Raw genomic sequence first — 13,365 nt, forward strand, 5'->3', positions numbered from 1 at the left:
ATGCCACGGGGAAGGTGGTGAGTGTGCATTTCCGCATGTGTGTGTGTGTGTGTGTGTGTGTGTGCGTGTTTTGATGTTTTGACTTGAAGGAGTATTAGGATTACATATAGTGGTAGTTTTACAATGTAACGTTACAATGAAATAGCCGCACAAGTATTACATCAGATGCAAAAAAAAAAAAAACACTTTTTTAATGCATCTGGCAAGAGAGCAAGGCATTGGAATGTCATAAAAATGGGGTTCTGTCACACACATTGGCACTAATACGCTAATATATACAGTATGTACCCTACTTTCCGGACTATAAGTCGCTCCGGAGACCAATAACAGACATTTCATCTTGAAAGGCAAGTTATAGTAAGAACAATAAAATGGAGAACAACTGACTAAATAGGCGTCTACTGACATAATGTGAATAGGTGGTATGATAACGTAACATTCATCCATCCATCCATTTTCCTCCCACGACCCAAAGCCCATGACCATAGGTGAGGGTGGGAACATAGATTGGGGGTAAATTAGAGCTCTGCCTTCCGGCTGAGCTCGTTCGTCACAACGACTGTCCGGCACAGCGACCGGGTTACTGCAGACGCTGCACCGATCCGCCTGTCGACCTCACACTCCAACCTTCCCTCACTCGTGAACGAGACCCCGAGATACTTGAACTCGAGATCCTGAACCATGGCCTCGGATTTGGAGGTGCCGAGTCGCGTCCCAGAAGCTCCACGCCCAGCCGCAAACCTCCCCAGTAAACGCTGAAGATCACAGCCCGATGAGGGCATCAGGACCACATCGCCCGCAAACAGCAGAGACCGGATCCTAAGGCCCCCGAACTGGACTCCCTCGACGCCTTGGCTGGGCCTCGAAATTCTGTCCACGAAAATTACGAACAGAATCGGTGACAATGACACCGATGACGTAATTTCCGTAGCGGTGTGATAACAAACATGGCGATGTACGGTAGAAGCTACATCTGGATTGCTAGCCAAGTAGCATTACTTTTCAGTACGTTATTTCATATTTGTCAGCAAAATTTGTTGAATATGAAACTGAAAATAATAATAATTATTTAAAAAAATAATAATATAATAAGTCTGAGAACACGTAATGTACATTAACAAAAAATGGCTACATTGTTATTATAGTTTAAAGCACTTACAAACTGCTTCAGTTCGGTGTTTACCTGCATGCCATGAAGACTGTACGTAATTGTAGCAGAATATAAAGTTTACTGGCATAAACTGGCATAAAACTGGTATTGGCATTCCCTCTAACAAGAACACGAGAAAGGTAAGAAGCCCAAAAGCAGCGATGCTTTCTGAAGCAGACTGTGCGCCATGCAATCTGCTGACACTTCCTGGTGCACTCATCAGAGCAGAAGCCCTAGAGATGGCGTTCAACTTCAACTAGCTGTGACGCAGACACAAATACGCTTACTGCTGGTGACTTTGGGACAGACGGACGTTTCCCTCCGGCCCTGTCGTGCCCCTGCTAGATGACAGCTATGTCTAAACTTCCAGTTAATTACCTGGCCTCGCAAGCTCGCTTCCTCTCAGTTCACTGAGCCGTACCCCGACGGCGCTGTCTAAAAAGGACAAAGACCCCTGTCCATTCCGCTGGGTTTGCGTGTCTGCCGAATGACTGGGGTTACTGTGGAACATTTGTCACATACCTCAGGGGTTTGTGCTGGAGCGACGCTAGTACACACCAAGCTGTCTCCTCACTCATCCTCACAGCTACTATGGAGCTGCTCTTCAGGGGGAAATATCAGGAGGCATCCTTCAATTCCTAATCAGCCAATACAGTAATTATTTGTGTGTTTTCAATGTTATTCTAGACACCCAGCAAATCTTTACATTACAGGGGATGTTTGGACAGTGTGTTTTATTTAAGTGGCTCCACATCTGTGGAACTTAATAGCGTATTTCCTTAAATAGTGGCCTCAGCTCTAATACGTGCCCCAATTACGTGCTGGATGAGTCACCCACTCAAACATGTACGGTAGTGATGGGAAACACGACTCCTTTCACTGACTCGAGCGCTTATGAGTCACTTACTTGAGTGAATCCGCTACTCGATATCACTCCAGTCACTCGTCACAAAGTGCACGTGCAGAAACCTTCACATGCGCGACAAGTTCGTCAGCCGAGCTCCAGATGCTCGGCGAGCACTCGAGAGTCTGTGGAACTCGAGTCTTCATTGAGCACCCGCACGTTAGTGACGCTCAAGCCTTCGCCGAGGACCCGTGATGCAGCTCAGGTAGGAAGGGGTGAGGGGAGTTGATTTGAGGCAAGGACCGGGGGCCTCACCTGTAAAACTGTGCGTGGAAATCTGACTAAAAGTCTGCGTACGGCAGAAACCCAAAATGTGTGGCCGGACAAAAATATTCAGACATAAAAAAAGTGAAACATTCACGTAATTTGTGCCTCACCTGCTGTCCACATGTGCGTACGCAACTCCACCCCACGTCACGCCCTCTCCACGCCTTCAATTTGCCACAAATGGTCAAAGTGGCTCATGAATGCGGCGTCCATATTTAATGAGCCTTGATTGCATTTCGCTCTGTTCGTCTGAATCACGGCTGCTGAGAAGCCGAAGACGAAGAAGCGGAACTTCACCGAAACTGAGGTGGAAATCTTCTGAGTCGGAAAACATCATATTTGGAGGACTCAGCAGGGGCATAACGAGAGAAAGACTGGCGAGTCCGCTGTCAACAGCGTCAGTCGAACGGGGCGCATTGTGATAGAACTAAAAAAAAAACAAACTGGTCGGATATCAAAGCACACATTCCCATTTTTAGTTTAGATCCACATTTTTGACTTCCGATCCGATCTGATTTTTTTTATAGTCTTGCCGGTACCGATCGTTTTTTTGTTTGTTTGCTTGTTTTTTTTTTAATAATAATAAGCTTATGCTACAAACGTGAATTTGTGGAATTGAATGTGGTTACGAAAATAGCTCCTTGAAGCATTGAAAATAATGCAAACAAAGTATTGAATGTACTTTTTTATTACACAGCATGGCCAACAATATTGTTTGCCTTTTGTAACAAACCTCTTTGATTCAGCTCCCTAATCCAATAAAAGATACAACTGGAAAAAATGGGCGTGCAAACTACTAATCATTTGACGTGGTTATAGATCAATTTGTGGTGTCATTTAGAATATATGACTTTTTTTTTAAACAAACTCTCTTAGGGCCCTACCAAGTATTTTTTCCCAAATTCAGTTTTTTCCATTTTAATTTTTTAGACTTCATTTTTTTACCTTTTCCACTTATTTTACCAGCATAGAGTGTGTGCTATTTGGGTTAGTGAAAAGAATGCAAAAATCCTTACATTTATTGATGCAATACATCCTTGGCCCTTTTTCTCAGTCATTGAGAAATGGATGTACTGTAGCTTAGCTAACGTTTCTAATGGGATGCCAGCCTCAGCACATATTGCTACTAAATCCTCAACAAACTGTAACAAAGATGTAGTCACAGCTTTGTTAATCGCGTTATTAATGTAAGATATTTTAATGACACCCTTATTTTGTTTACGCAATTAGACAAATGTCACAAAGGGCGCTCTTGTTTTGAAGGCCGGAATGTGTTGCGTGTGTTGCGAATGGCAACTGACGGTTGATGCAGGAATAAACGTGCCTCGTCTTTTTTCACTCAGAACCTGCACGTCGTCAGTGGGCATTGTAAAATGGTCCTTACGTTAAAAACACAACACAGTGATTTGTGCGCACACACACACACACGTACACACACTAGCTAAACTAAGCAAACCCCACTAGCTTCCATTCACTCTCCGTAACAGAGGAGTTTCCAAGGTTTTTCACCGCCGCTTCGACATGTTTAGTAGTGTTTGTGCGGTCGCTATCATAAGCAGCACTTCCCATGCTAACTCCCCGCACCATGACGCAGTAGTCCCGGCACAGTGAGGGGGAACTACCGCTGTAGCTACAGAGCCGAATGTCCGACGTCCAGCGTGAAACTAACTTCACCACAGTACACAGGTGCGACTGGCAAACAGCTTTGAGGCGCTTTACTGCACCTGCCATGTTGGAGTGTGGCTCAGAGTTATGAACGTGATACAGCAACCGGATCGGCCCAATCTCGTGTCGGAAGCCGATATTATCCGATCTTCACAAATACAGCAGATCAGCAGCCGATCCCGATTCAAAAGATGCCCAACCCTACTTGCCCATCTGTAATCGACAGCACATATGTCTTTTTCCCCTCGAAAACACAATTGTTGCCACTACAGGGGCTGTAATGACCTTTACTATTGGTGTCCCAATCCGATATTGATATCGAATATCAGCAAAAAAAAACAATTATCAGATTATATGGTCCTGCATCTAAAATCTCCGAAATTGACACTCTGGCACCAGCGCGTCTATCCAGCAGTGGCCGGATGGAGCCCACGTGATCACAACAACTGCCTGTGCTAGCGTGCTAACAAAGGAGCAGGAGTGATGTCGGCCGTGTGTATTTTTCGTGGCAGTCCGAAAAAAAAATAATCTTTTGGCGTCTGACCCGGAAACAGTCATTGCGGTAGAAAATGGATAGCCAGATCAAAATACATTGTAATGTTTTATATTTTGTATTTTTTTAAACACTGTGATTTCTGTAACGTTTTATTTTAAAATGTCAGCGAAAACAAAAAAGAAAAGTAAAAAATGTCGTAGCGTTAAGAAACGCGCGAGACGTCAGAAGAGCCATAGATGGCTCGCGAGCCACAGGTTCCCGACCTCTGGTCTAGCTTAACAAAACTATTTTGCTTTCTTGCCAAGAAAATGTTGAACTCCTGTTGACTCAAGTGTGGCAGTGTCTGACTGGTTGCGCCACCCAGGTGGAAGCTGGGAGCGTCTTGATTAAAAATGACAACGATCTGCATCTGAAGTAGTTAACAAAATGCCTAATCATGCACTCCTTGGCTAATAGCTGCTTTAATGGCTTACGGGCAAGGTTGTTTGGGATAATTAATCTCAGGTGTGACTACAAATTCAAACGCCAAGCTAGCAGTTAAAAGTAAAGTTTAGATAGACATCCACCTTGAGAATATAAGGTCTCTCTTTACTGCGCACAACGGGAGTACGCGCTGAATTTTAAAGTGAAATGACCTGAAACAAACTGTGCTGTGATGTGTTTTAAATGAAGGCTAAGGCAATAAAAACGCCCGAAAAGCCAATCTGCACAAACCATGCTATTGTTGCACATTCACCGTGCTTTTGGGAATGGCAGCGCTGACAAACACTGGACCAGATGAGGCTGTCTGGTAATAATACTAATCCATTTGAGTTACAGCAGCCAAATGCTTCCCCAAATCCTTTCATGCCAGCAGCTGTGACAAACATTTGAGGGTTTTTTTTTTGTTTTTTATGAAATACTCCACAATTTATCAGGGGAGGCTTTCCATCCAACAAGTTGAGAGGAATAGAACAGAGTGGATTCGGGGGAAGAAATGAATAAGTGAGGGAGATGGAAAGATGGGTGGAAAGGGGGGGGAAATGGCCAGTAATCCACTCAAATACATATTCAATCCTCTTTCCTCAGCTCAGCCTGCCAATCAGTACATCCTCCAGCATCCTCCAGAAAGAATGCTTTGTAATCAGACTTTTCTCTCTCAATCCGCCAGCTGGTTTTTAAACTGGAAACCAATTAGGAGGGAAAGAAGGCAGAAAGAGAATGACTGGTGAACTTTATCTCGGGCTCGAGCACTTGCAAAAAAAGTAAAAGTCATGCTGCGACTAGAAGAATGGCAGGAGACGAGTCAGTAGTCACTGCAATTAGGTAGTTGCGCACGTGCGAGCCCTTCGTTTTACAAAAGTCGCAACAAACCCTGGTCGCACTAGAGCAGTGCTTCTCAAATAGTGGGGCGGGCCTGCAGACCTGCCAACATGTGTGAATTTGTCGTACTCGGCAAGCAGTTTGAGTCTTGAATACGCTTGCGTGCTTCTCTGCTCTCCATTTTGTTGCATTTTGCTTGTTTCAGTTCCGAGTTCAGCCTGTACAGTACAGATAAATAAATACATATTATCAGTTTCTCTATAGTATTTCAAATCGGGGGGGGGCAAAACATTTCTGTCCCCCACCAGGAGCATGAAAGAAAATAGAGAGCCACCAAGCCAGAATGAATATTTTCATTCTTGGATATTCCAAGAATGCAGTCAGAATTTAAAAAATTCTGACTGTATTCTGGGTGCATTTGGAATAAAAGGCCCATTATTGTGGCCGGCCCGAACGTTTTTAGCACGTTAAAAACCTTTGAGGTGGATTTTTACGTGGAATAATATTGAACAGCATTCGAAAGGTATTTTAACTGCACTCTGACTGCATTCTAAATATTTTTCCGGTATTCTAAATACTCTCATGGTATTCCCAAGAGCATTTTAAACATTCTGTTTGCATTGCATGAAAAAGTGCCTCTTTTCTGCTAGTTTATTGCCTTTTTCCTGCTCTTTGCACATTCTTTATCTACAGCTGCGAGAAAATATAGACTTACCTTTCTGTTTGGCATGAGCTTCTTCTCTGGAGTTCGATACCTTGTAGGTCCCGTGCAAATACAGGAATTAAGGATTGATGCGTGCTGTTGGACACAAATAATGCCACGACTGCGTCACTGATGCGGGAAGTGGTGGTGACATTGCGCGCCTCGCGTACTATTTTCATGCACTAGACGTAAACACTACTTGACAAGTCGTGAGCGTGGTCAGTTCGTGCCAACGCGCACCATTTTCGGTCACGAATTGCGTGCCAAGTGCGGAATTTATGCGTAAATAGAACGCAAACTGCGCAAACTGGTCCTCATGCTTTTCAGGCGTGCCATAAATAAATAAATGACACGCATCGCCACTGCAAATTGCTGAACAATGCGAATTGAATAACATCGGCTTCCGCCACGAGATCGGGCTGAACCGGGTGCCGTATAATGTTCGTAACCCTGGGCCACACTCCCAACACGGTAGGCGCCTGAAAGCTGGTTACCACTCGACTCCCGCCTCCCTCAAAAAGAAGAAAACGCAACACCACCATGCAGACATGTCCGCGGTGTACCGTGGTGAAGTTAATTTCACGTTGGACATTCGGCTCCGTAGCTGCAGCGGTAGTTCCCTCTCGCTGTGCCCGGACTGCTGTGTCATGGTGCGGGAAGCTCGCACAGGAAGTGTCGCTCTAACCGCTGGTTGTTTATACTAGGGACCGTCAATAAATTATTATTATGTTGAAGAGAGTTTGTTAAAAAAAAAGTCATATAGTTCTCTCGCTCCATCGCGGTTCCCCTTTCGCGGGGCTCGCTGTTTGCGTATGAACGTGCATGGTGTTCTGAATACTGATTAGCTCCGGGAGAACCCATGGATTGTGTTCTGCGGCATCCTTATTGGCTGTAGACCGTTGTCAGTCTCCTTCATGCCGAACTGTTTCCTGTTGTCTCATCGCTAGCACACAGCTCGATGAAACCCGCCACCACAAATAGATTGCAGTGCTGTGGGAAACACTGTCATTTACAAAAGTGCATGACATTTGCTTGTTTTCGGAATATTATATGCACTTCTTTAGTCATTCCTGAATCCTCACAAAAGCCTTCTTAATAATCTGTTTCCTGTGTTGAGATGAGAGTATAGGATTATCCCTCATGTTTACAAAGCATCAATATAGCGGTTGTAGTGCAGTGATTTGGGGGAATTCCATTCTCTTGGATGCAAAAAAAAAAAAACGACAGAATATGTGTGATAAGCTTGACAGAAGGTGCAACAAGAGAGCAGAGGTCAGAGTGCTGCTTTTGCAGGAATTTAAAGGCTTAAGTCGATACACTGCTTAGCGCCACATGAACACGAGACTTTCAATTGTCAACACACCAACACAGCCACAGAGACTCGGGATGGGGCACAAAAACAGGCACGCACACACAAGTTAATAAAAATTGAAATACTATAGTGCAAAGAGCTTACAGGATAATCCCAGAAAGTGGAGTGTACTACAACGTCATAGGAATTAAATTCCTTCTTCGTCCAAAAAAAGGACATGGCAGCAAAGATAGGTCAGGGGATAACACACACGAAACAAACACTGCAGCAGTCAATAGAAGCGCCTCACTAAATTTCACTTTAAAATGATGTATTTTGTGTTGAACTGCCTTTTCATGTTACAGCGCATGTTGAAATGAACATTTACACTGAGAACACTGAGAAATATTTAATCTGGCTTTTAGTTTCGGCTGCATGTCTTGTTCCGAGTCAAACTACTATGGTCTGCTGCTGTGTGTTTGTCAGGTCAGTGGTGACAGAGCAGTCCCAGAAGGGAAATGCGCTTGGTAGATAAGCCACCATAGTGAACGACAAGTAGCCAAAATACAATATGACTCTATCACAACTCATGCACTGTAATGACTTAGTCATGCTCGGCGGCTTAATGAAGTCCATATGGACACGGATAAACACTATTCGCTGCACATGTTTCTCTCTGAGCTGGATTCACAAGTGCTGTGCCAGTTGGCATATCACCCAATTTGAGAGCCAGTGAGTGCCCCTGTGCACTTATATTTTACAATTAAGCAATAATATGACGAGGCCCTTTGCAAACAAGAGTGATACTTCAAATTGCATTAGAGAGTGCGCGACTGTTACGGCCAGAACCGATACAAAATGATGACCAAAAGAAACAGTTGTGTGCGTCTTTGCAATAATCTGCTGCAATCCATCCATCCATCTTCAATGCCGCTTATCCTCACTGGGGTCGCGGGGGTATGCTGGAGCTTATCCCAGCTGACTTCCGGCGAGGGGCGGGGTACACCCTGGACTGGTCGCCAGCTAATCACAGGGCACATATAGACGAACAACCATTCACATCTAAGGACCACTTAGAGTCGCCAATTAAACTAACATGCATGTTTTTGGAATATGGGAGGAAACCGGAGTACCCTGAGAAAACCCAAGCACGCACGGGGAGAACATGCAAACTCCACACAGAAATGCCCAACGGTGATTCGAGCCCAGATCTTCCAGATCGCCTGAATGTGCGGCCAAGATGCTAACCATTAGGTCACTGTGCGGCCCGCTGCATTCCAGAGATTGCAAAATGACAAGAGGAGGAATGTTTCCTACTAGACAATCATACGCCAGCGATTTATGGTTTGAACAATAATAGATTAACGATAATGGCTACAATGGAAGCAGCACAAGTTAAAATAAGCCGAACAAGTTATCGGCATTCGGTTGGAGGCCTTTGTAAAAGTGAGAGACAGGAGGACACTGGACAAATTGCTCTCCATCATGGACAACCCACCCGTTTTCTGCCCACCCCAGACACTCGCTCACCCACCGTAGGAAATACACATCAATTCATTTTTCCTTTCACATACACTACCGGTCAAAAGATTTAGAGCACTCAAGCAATTTCTCTGGAGGAAAAAGCTACATTTTTAAGTATTAAGATGGTCTGTCTCACTTCCATTGTTAATTCCCTTTTTTCTTGCCATTTTTTGTAGCAACAAATGCAACTGATGCTCACGAAGGTATAGTACAACAATGTGTTCCCAACACTGTTTTCATGCAGACAGAGGAGGTAGTAAGTACTCCAGAACTTAGAACACCTGTAGGAATGAGTTGCACCAACTGCCAAGGCTTGATCCACTTCCATTTCTGCACAACAGCTTGAAACTGTTGACCCATTTTGTGGTCCCTGAAAGAGTATCATTCTGAAATACACATTCTTTTTCACTTTTGGGTAAAGTTACCTTGAACCTTTGACCGGTAGTGTAACTGAAGTTAGCTTATCAGGTTTGAAAAAGATGTTGTTTTATATTTATCAAGCTGCTGCGTCTCCCCTGAAGTCTTCTGGCAGCTCCCAGGGGAGAACCGCCTCACACTTTGAAACCCCCTGCCTTAGATGACGTATGACAGGGGGGCGTTGCATCCATTCTGTTTTGGGTGGCCTGTTCATCATTTCTGCGCAGCAGCTTCATATTGCAATGTCAAGCACATAGTTCACCTTGAGACAACCTTTCGCATCTGCCAGCTCAGTGCCACTCAGCACCTTTTTCCCCTGGTCACCAGGAATGATTACGAGCCGCTGTGGGGTGTTCTAAAAGCTGCCAATTTGGTAGGCTATGTTTGATATTCCTTCTCAATCTGAGATGGCTGGGAGCTTTGCACGTTTTCATATGAATTGCTATGTTTGAAATACATCATTGTTTTCCAACAGAAACTCTTCAATGTTGGGAAAAAATATATACTGTAGTACACACAGTACTTGCTTTATACACTTCCCTTACTTTCTAGACAAAATAAGAAAAGCCATACACCTAATCAGCCTTACACTAAGAAAAAAATAGATAAGCATTAGTATGAACGCTTTTAGAGATGAAATGATGTGTTTTCCTTAAATTCAAAAGTCTAATTCACACGCAGCATACAAACTTACCATTCATGCCGTTATAGATGCTCCGATGATGCGGTGACAGCTCTTCCCCAGCCGACCTCCTCTGGCCGTCTCTCACTGGGCTGCCAAACTTCACGTGGTCGGGGCTCATGCTGTATTGGTGCCTATGAGTTTCAGGACTTCCCCCTTGGGCCATACAGCTCTTTTCGGTATGTTCACTGGTCCCTAAATGTGCATGGCGTGACTCGGGGCTCTCACAACCGGTGCTGCTAACGCTACCCCTGTGGTGCCTCTGGTAGAGGTCACCGCTGCCCCCCTGGCCCAGGTAGTGCTGCCTCTGGCCTAAGTGGAGGTCTGAGCTGTAGTGCTTGGGGTGCTGGTCTGGACTGTTTCGTCCCACGTTCCTCCCGTATTTCTCCGGGCTCAGGCCCCGAATGACTCGACTGTGGTCAGGCACTGATATGGAGCCACAGCGGGGTCGACAGAGTTGGGGTAAAGTGTACGGGTACTCCAGACTTGTACTCCGGTGGCGCCCAGCAGGGTGCTCGGGGCTCGACGCCTCCCTGTCCGCCATTCCACCTATGGCACTAATGCTGCTACACCTCGGTTTATGCACCAGCTCAGGACTCCCTTTTTCCCCAGCACTACCAAGGCTGCCCCCTCCAACAGCCAGGTGCTTATGTTGATGGTGATCTGAACTGTCGGCACTCCCTGCACTTGAGGTACTGCTTCCATCCCCAACATCCCTCATAAGGAGGCCTTGCCCAGGCACCAGCAGTAAACTGTTTTGGCTGTCTATGGAGTTTCGTGACCCCACTCCCATCCCAACATTCCCGCCACTTCCGCCGCTGCCACTTACTATTCCTTTCTCCTCATCCAGGAGGAGACAGAGTTCCTTTAGCTCCATGTTCTCACGGATAACCTCCTCCTGTCGCAGCTCTAGTTCCTTGAGCTTCTGGAGATAGAGGGTCACCTCTTTGCGCATAATGCTCGAGCTGTAACGGCCCAGACGCTGCCACTCCCTGGACACACGCTTTCCCTTCTGGCGGTCATCATCCAGGAAGCAGCACAAGTCCCGCAGTTCACGGTTGTCTTCCTGCAGCTTCTGATTGATGTCCTGACGAGGAGAAATAGGAACATGAGGAGAAGAGAGATTCATTGGCGTGACCTTTAGGCCCAAGGACCGGCAACATTGTTAATGCTGATGAGGACCAGAAGACATTGCAAATGTGCTTATGTTTTGATATACTGCTACATTGTTTGCCAGTGTTAATTGGATTCCAAAGTACAGCAGCGGTTTCCAATTTAATTCTATTGCGTTGCTCTTTCATACTGAAATGAAACCCTGATCCTCTCTGCCTTCCCTGACAAAGCACTGAGTCACTGTGTGAATTTCATTACATACAGTACATCAGAAACCTCTGCAGCAGCCAAACCCTCAAGTAAAACTATAGGGTACTGAAATTACAACCGCAGTGTTATTGCCTTAAACTTAACCTCCTTGGCTCTTGCAACGCTTCCCCTTCCTCTGTGCAACAATTTAACTCCTGCTCTCCCTCTTTGCTACGTCCTTGAGTCATTTCCATTGTAATTAGGCAGCTTGGATGGGCGGGGAGGCGGCAAAAGGCAAATGATTCCCATGTGATGCTACCCTGCTTTAACTCTAAACGCACATTAGAGTAATATTTGCAGGATACCAACTGGAGATAATTTGTGTTGCAATACAAATAGTTGTCTTCATATAGGCCTACAATAAATGCATGTACAGTTGCAGTTAAATATTATATAGTATGTATCGCAATAAGCCCACGCAGGCCTACACAACAGCACCATGAACTTCAGTGATACCCTCCAGTCTGACACCATGTTTGCATGCCGCCTGCTGCCACTCTCAGGTGTGCTCCATAGCTACACCATGATCTCATCTCTCATCCCTCACCTTCAGCCCTCTGATCTCGTTCAAGTGCAACTGTAGGCTGCGGTTGACCTCACGGATGAGATTCCCGTGGTCCAGAATCACGCTCATTTTGTCAGCCTCGGAGCGCCTCAGACGCCTCACCAGGTCCTCCTTGGTCCACTTGAGCAGGTCCTCATCGGACAAGCCGGAGATGTCCTCTGCGGGACTGTCAGTCTTGGCTATAGACAGCTGCACCTGAGGCTGGGGCGGAGGAGTAGCTTTCTCCATTGGCACAGCTCCTCCTGTACCGACAAAGGGCGGAAAATACTCAGAGGCGTGTTGGTACTCTCAGCTCGCATCCGCTCCCCGGCTGCTTTCGTGCTTAAACGTTACCGTCTAAAGATCCGTGGCATAGTTTTTGGCCTTTGCTGTTGCTCCCGACATTTCTGCTTGCACTATGCATGAGCAACAGCTGACGATGCCGGCTGAGTGAGGGGAGGATGCTCCGTTGTCACTGCAACATCATCACGGCCGAGATGGGCTTGCTGCAGCCCGCGAACTCTCTTCCTTTTCCTTCGGTATCCAAAATGGAGTTCCAGCCGTTGTTATAGTGCAAAGCAGTCGGTGAACAAACCTTCAGTGTGAGGCTTGCACACACAAAGAGAGGATAGCAGACCAAGAGTCCGTGGTGATCTGGAGTAAAGCATTGAAGAGCGTTCTCTCTCTCTCTCTCCGACCCGGTCTTTGCAGATCTCTACCTCTAGGGATTTTGGCTGCTTATCAACAAACATAACGCGTAGCCGCAGCGCCATCTAGTGTTCGTACCTGTCAAAAAGTTGGCCAGCATGCAAACGAGTCAATTTCCCTTTGCCTTGACAGGGTACAAGAATGTTGTACCTTTAAACTCTCCAGTTTTCACCAGGAAACCAGGAAATTTTGCTCTTTCGTTTTAATAGTTTCCGGTATTTTAGCTTTCATGAAAAAAATCGTCTCAGGCTTCGCCTGAGCAGCTGCCGGTCCGCTCGGCAGCAGTCGGCCAACATCGGCGTAATTTTTTTTTTCGGCGAAGTCAGGCCTTCAAAATAAAAGCACACCCG

General features: G+C 45.8%; 1 protein-coding gene across 2 annotated transcripts in view; it reads right to left on the reverse strand.

The window, feature by feature from the left end:
- The window catches only part of ccdc85al (coiled-coil domain containing 85A, like), a 37,189-nt gene extending 24,174 nt beyond the window's left edge, over positions 1-13,015 (reverse strand). For both annotated transcript variants that reach the window (XM_054779253.1, XM_054779252.1), the window contains exons 1-3: positions 12,662-13,015; positions 12,311-12,570; positions 10,414-11,488 (exon numbers count right to left, since the gene is read on the reverse strand). In XM_054779253.1, coding sequence (XP_054635228.1) covers positions 10,414-11,488; positions 12,311-12,570; positions 12,662-12,731 — 1,405 coding nt within the window. In that variant the 5' untranslated portion in view covers positions 12,732-13,015. The remainder of the gene's footprint in view (positions 1-10,413; positions 11,489-12,310; positions 12,571-12,661) is intronic.
- Positions 13,016-13,365: the final 350 nt, after the last annotated feature.

This window comes from Dunckerocampus dactyliophorus, chromosome 6, assembly GCF_027744805.1.
Source record: "Dunckerocampus dactyliophorus isolate RoL2022-P2 chromosome 6, RoL_Ddac_1.1, whole genome shotgun sequence".
NCBI lineage: Eukaryota > Metazoa > Chordata > Actinopteri > Syngnathiformes > Syngnathidae > Dunckerocampus > Dunckerocampus dactyliophorus.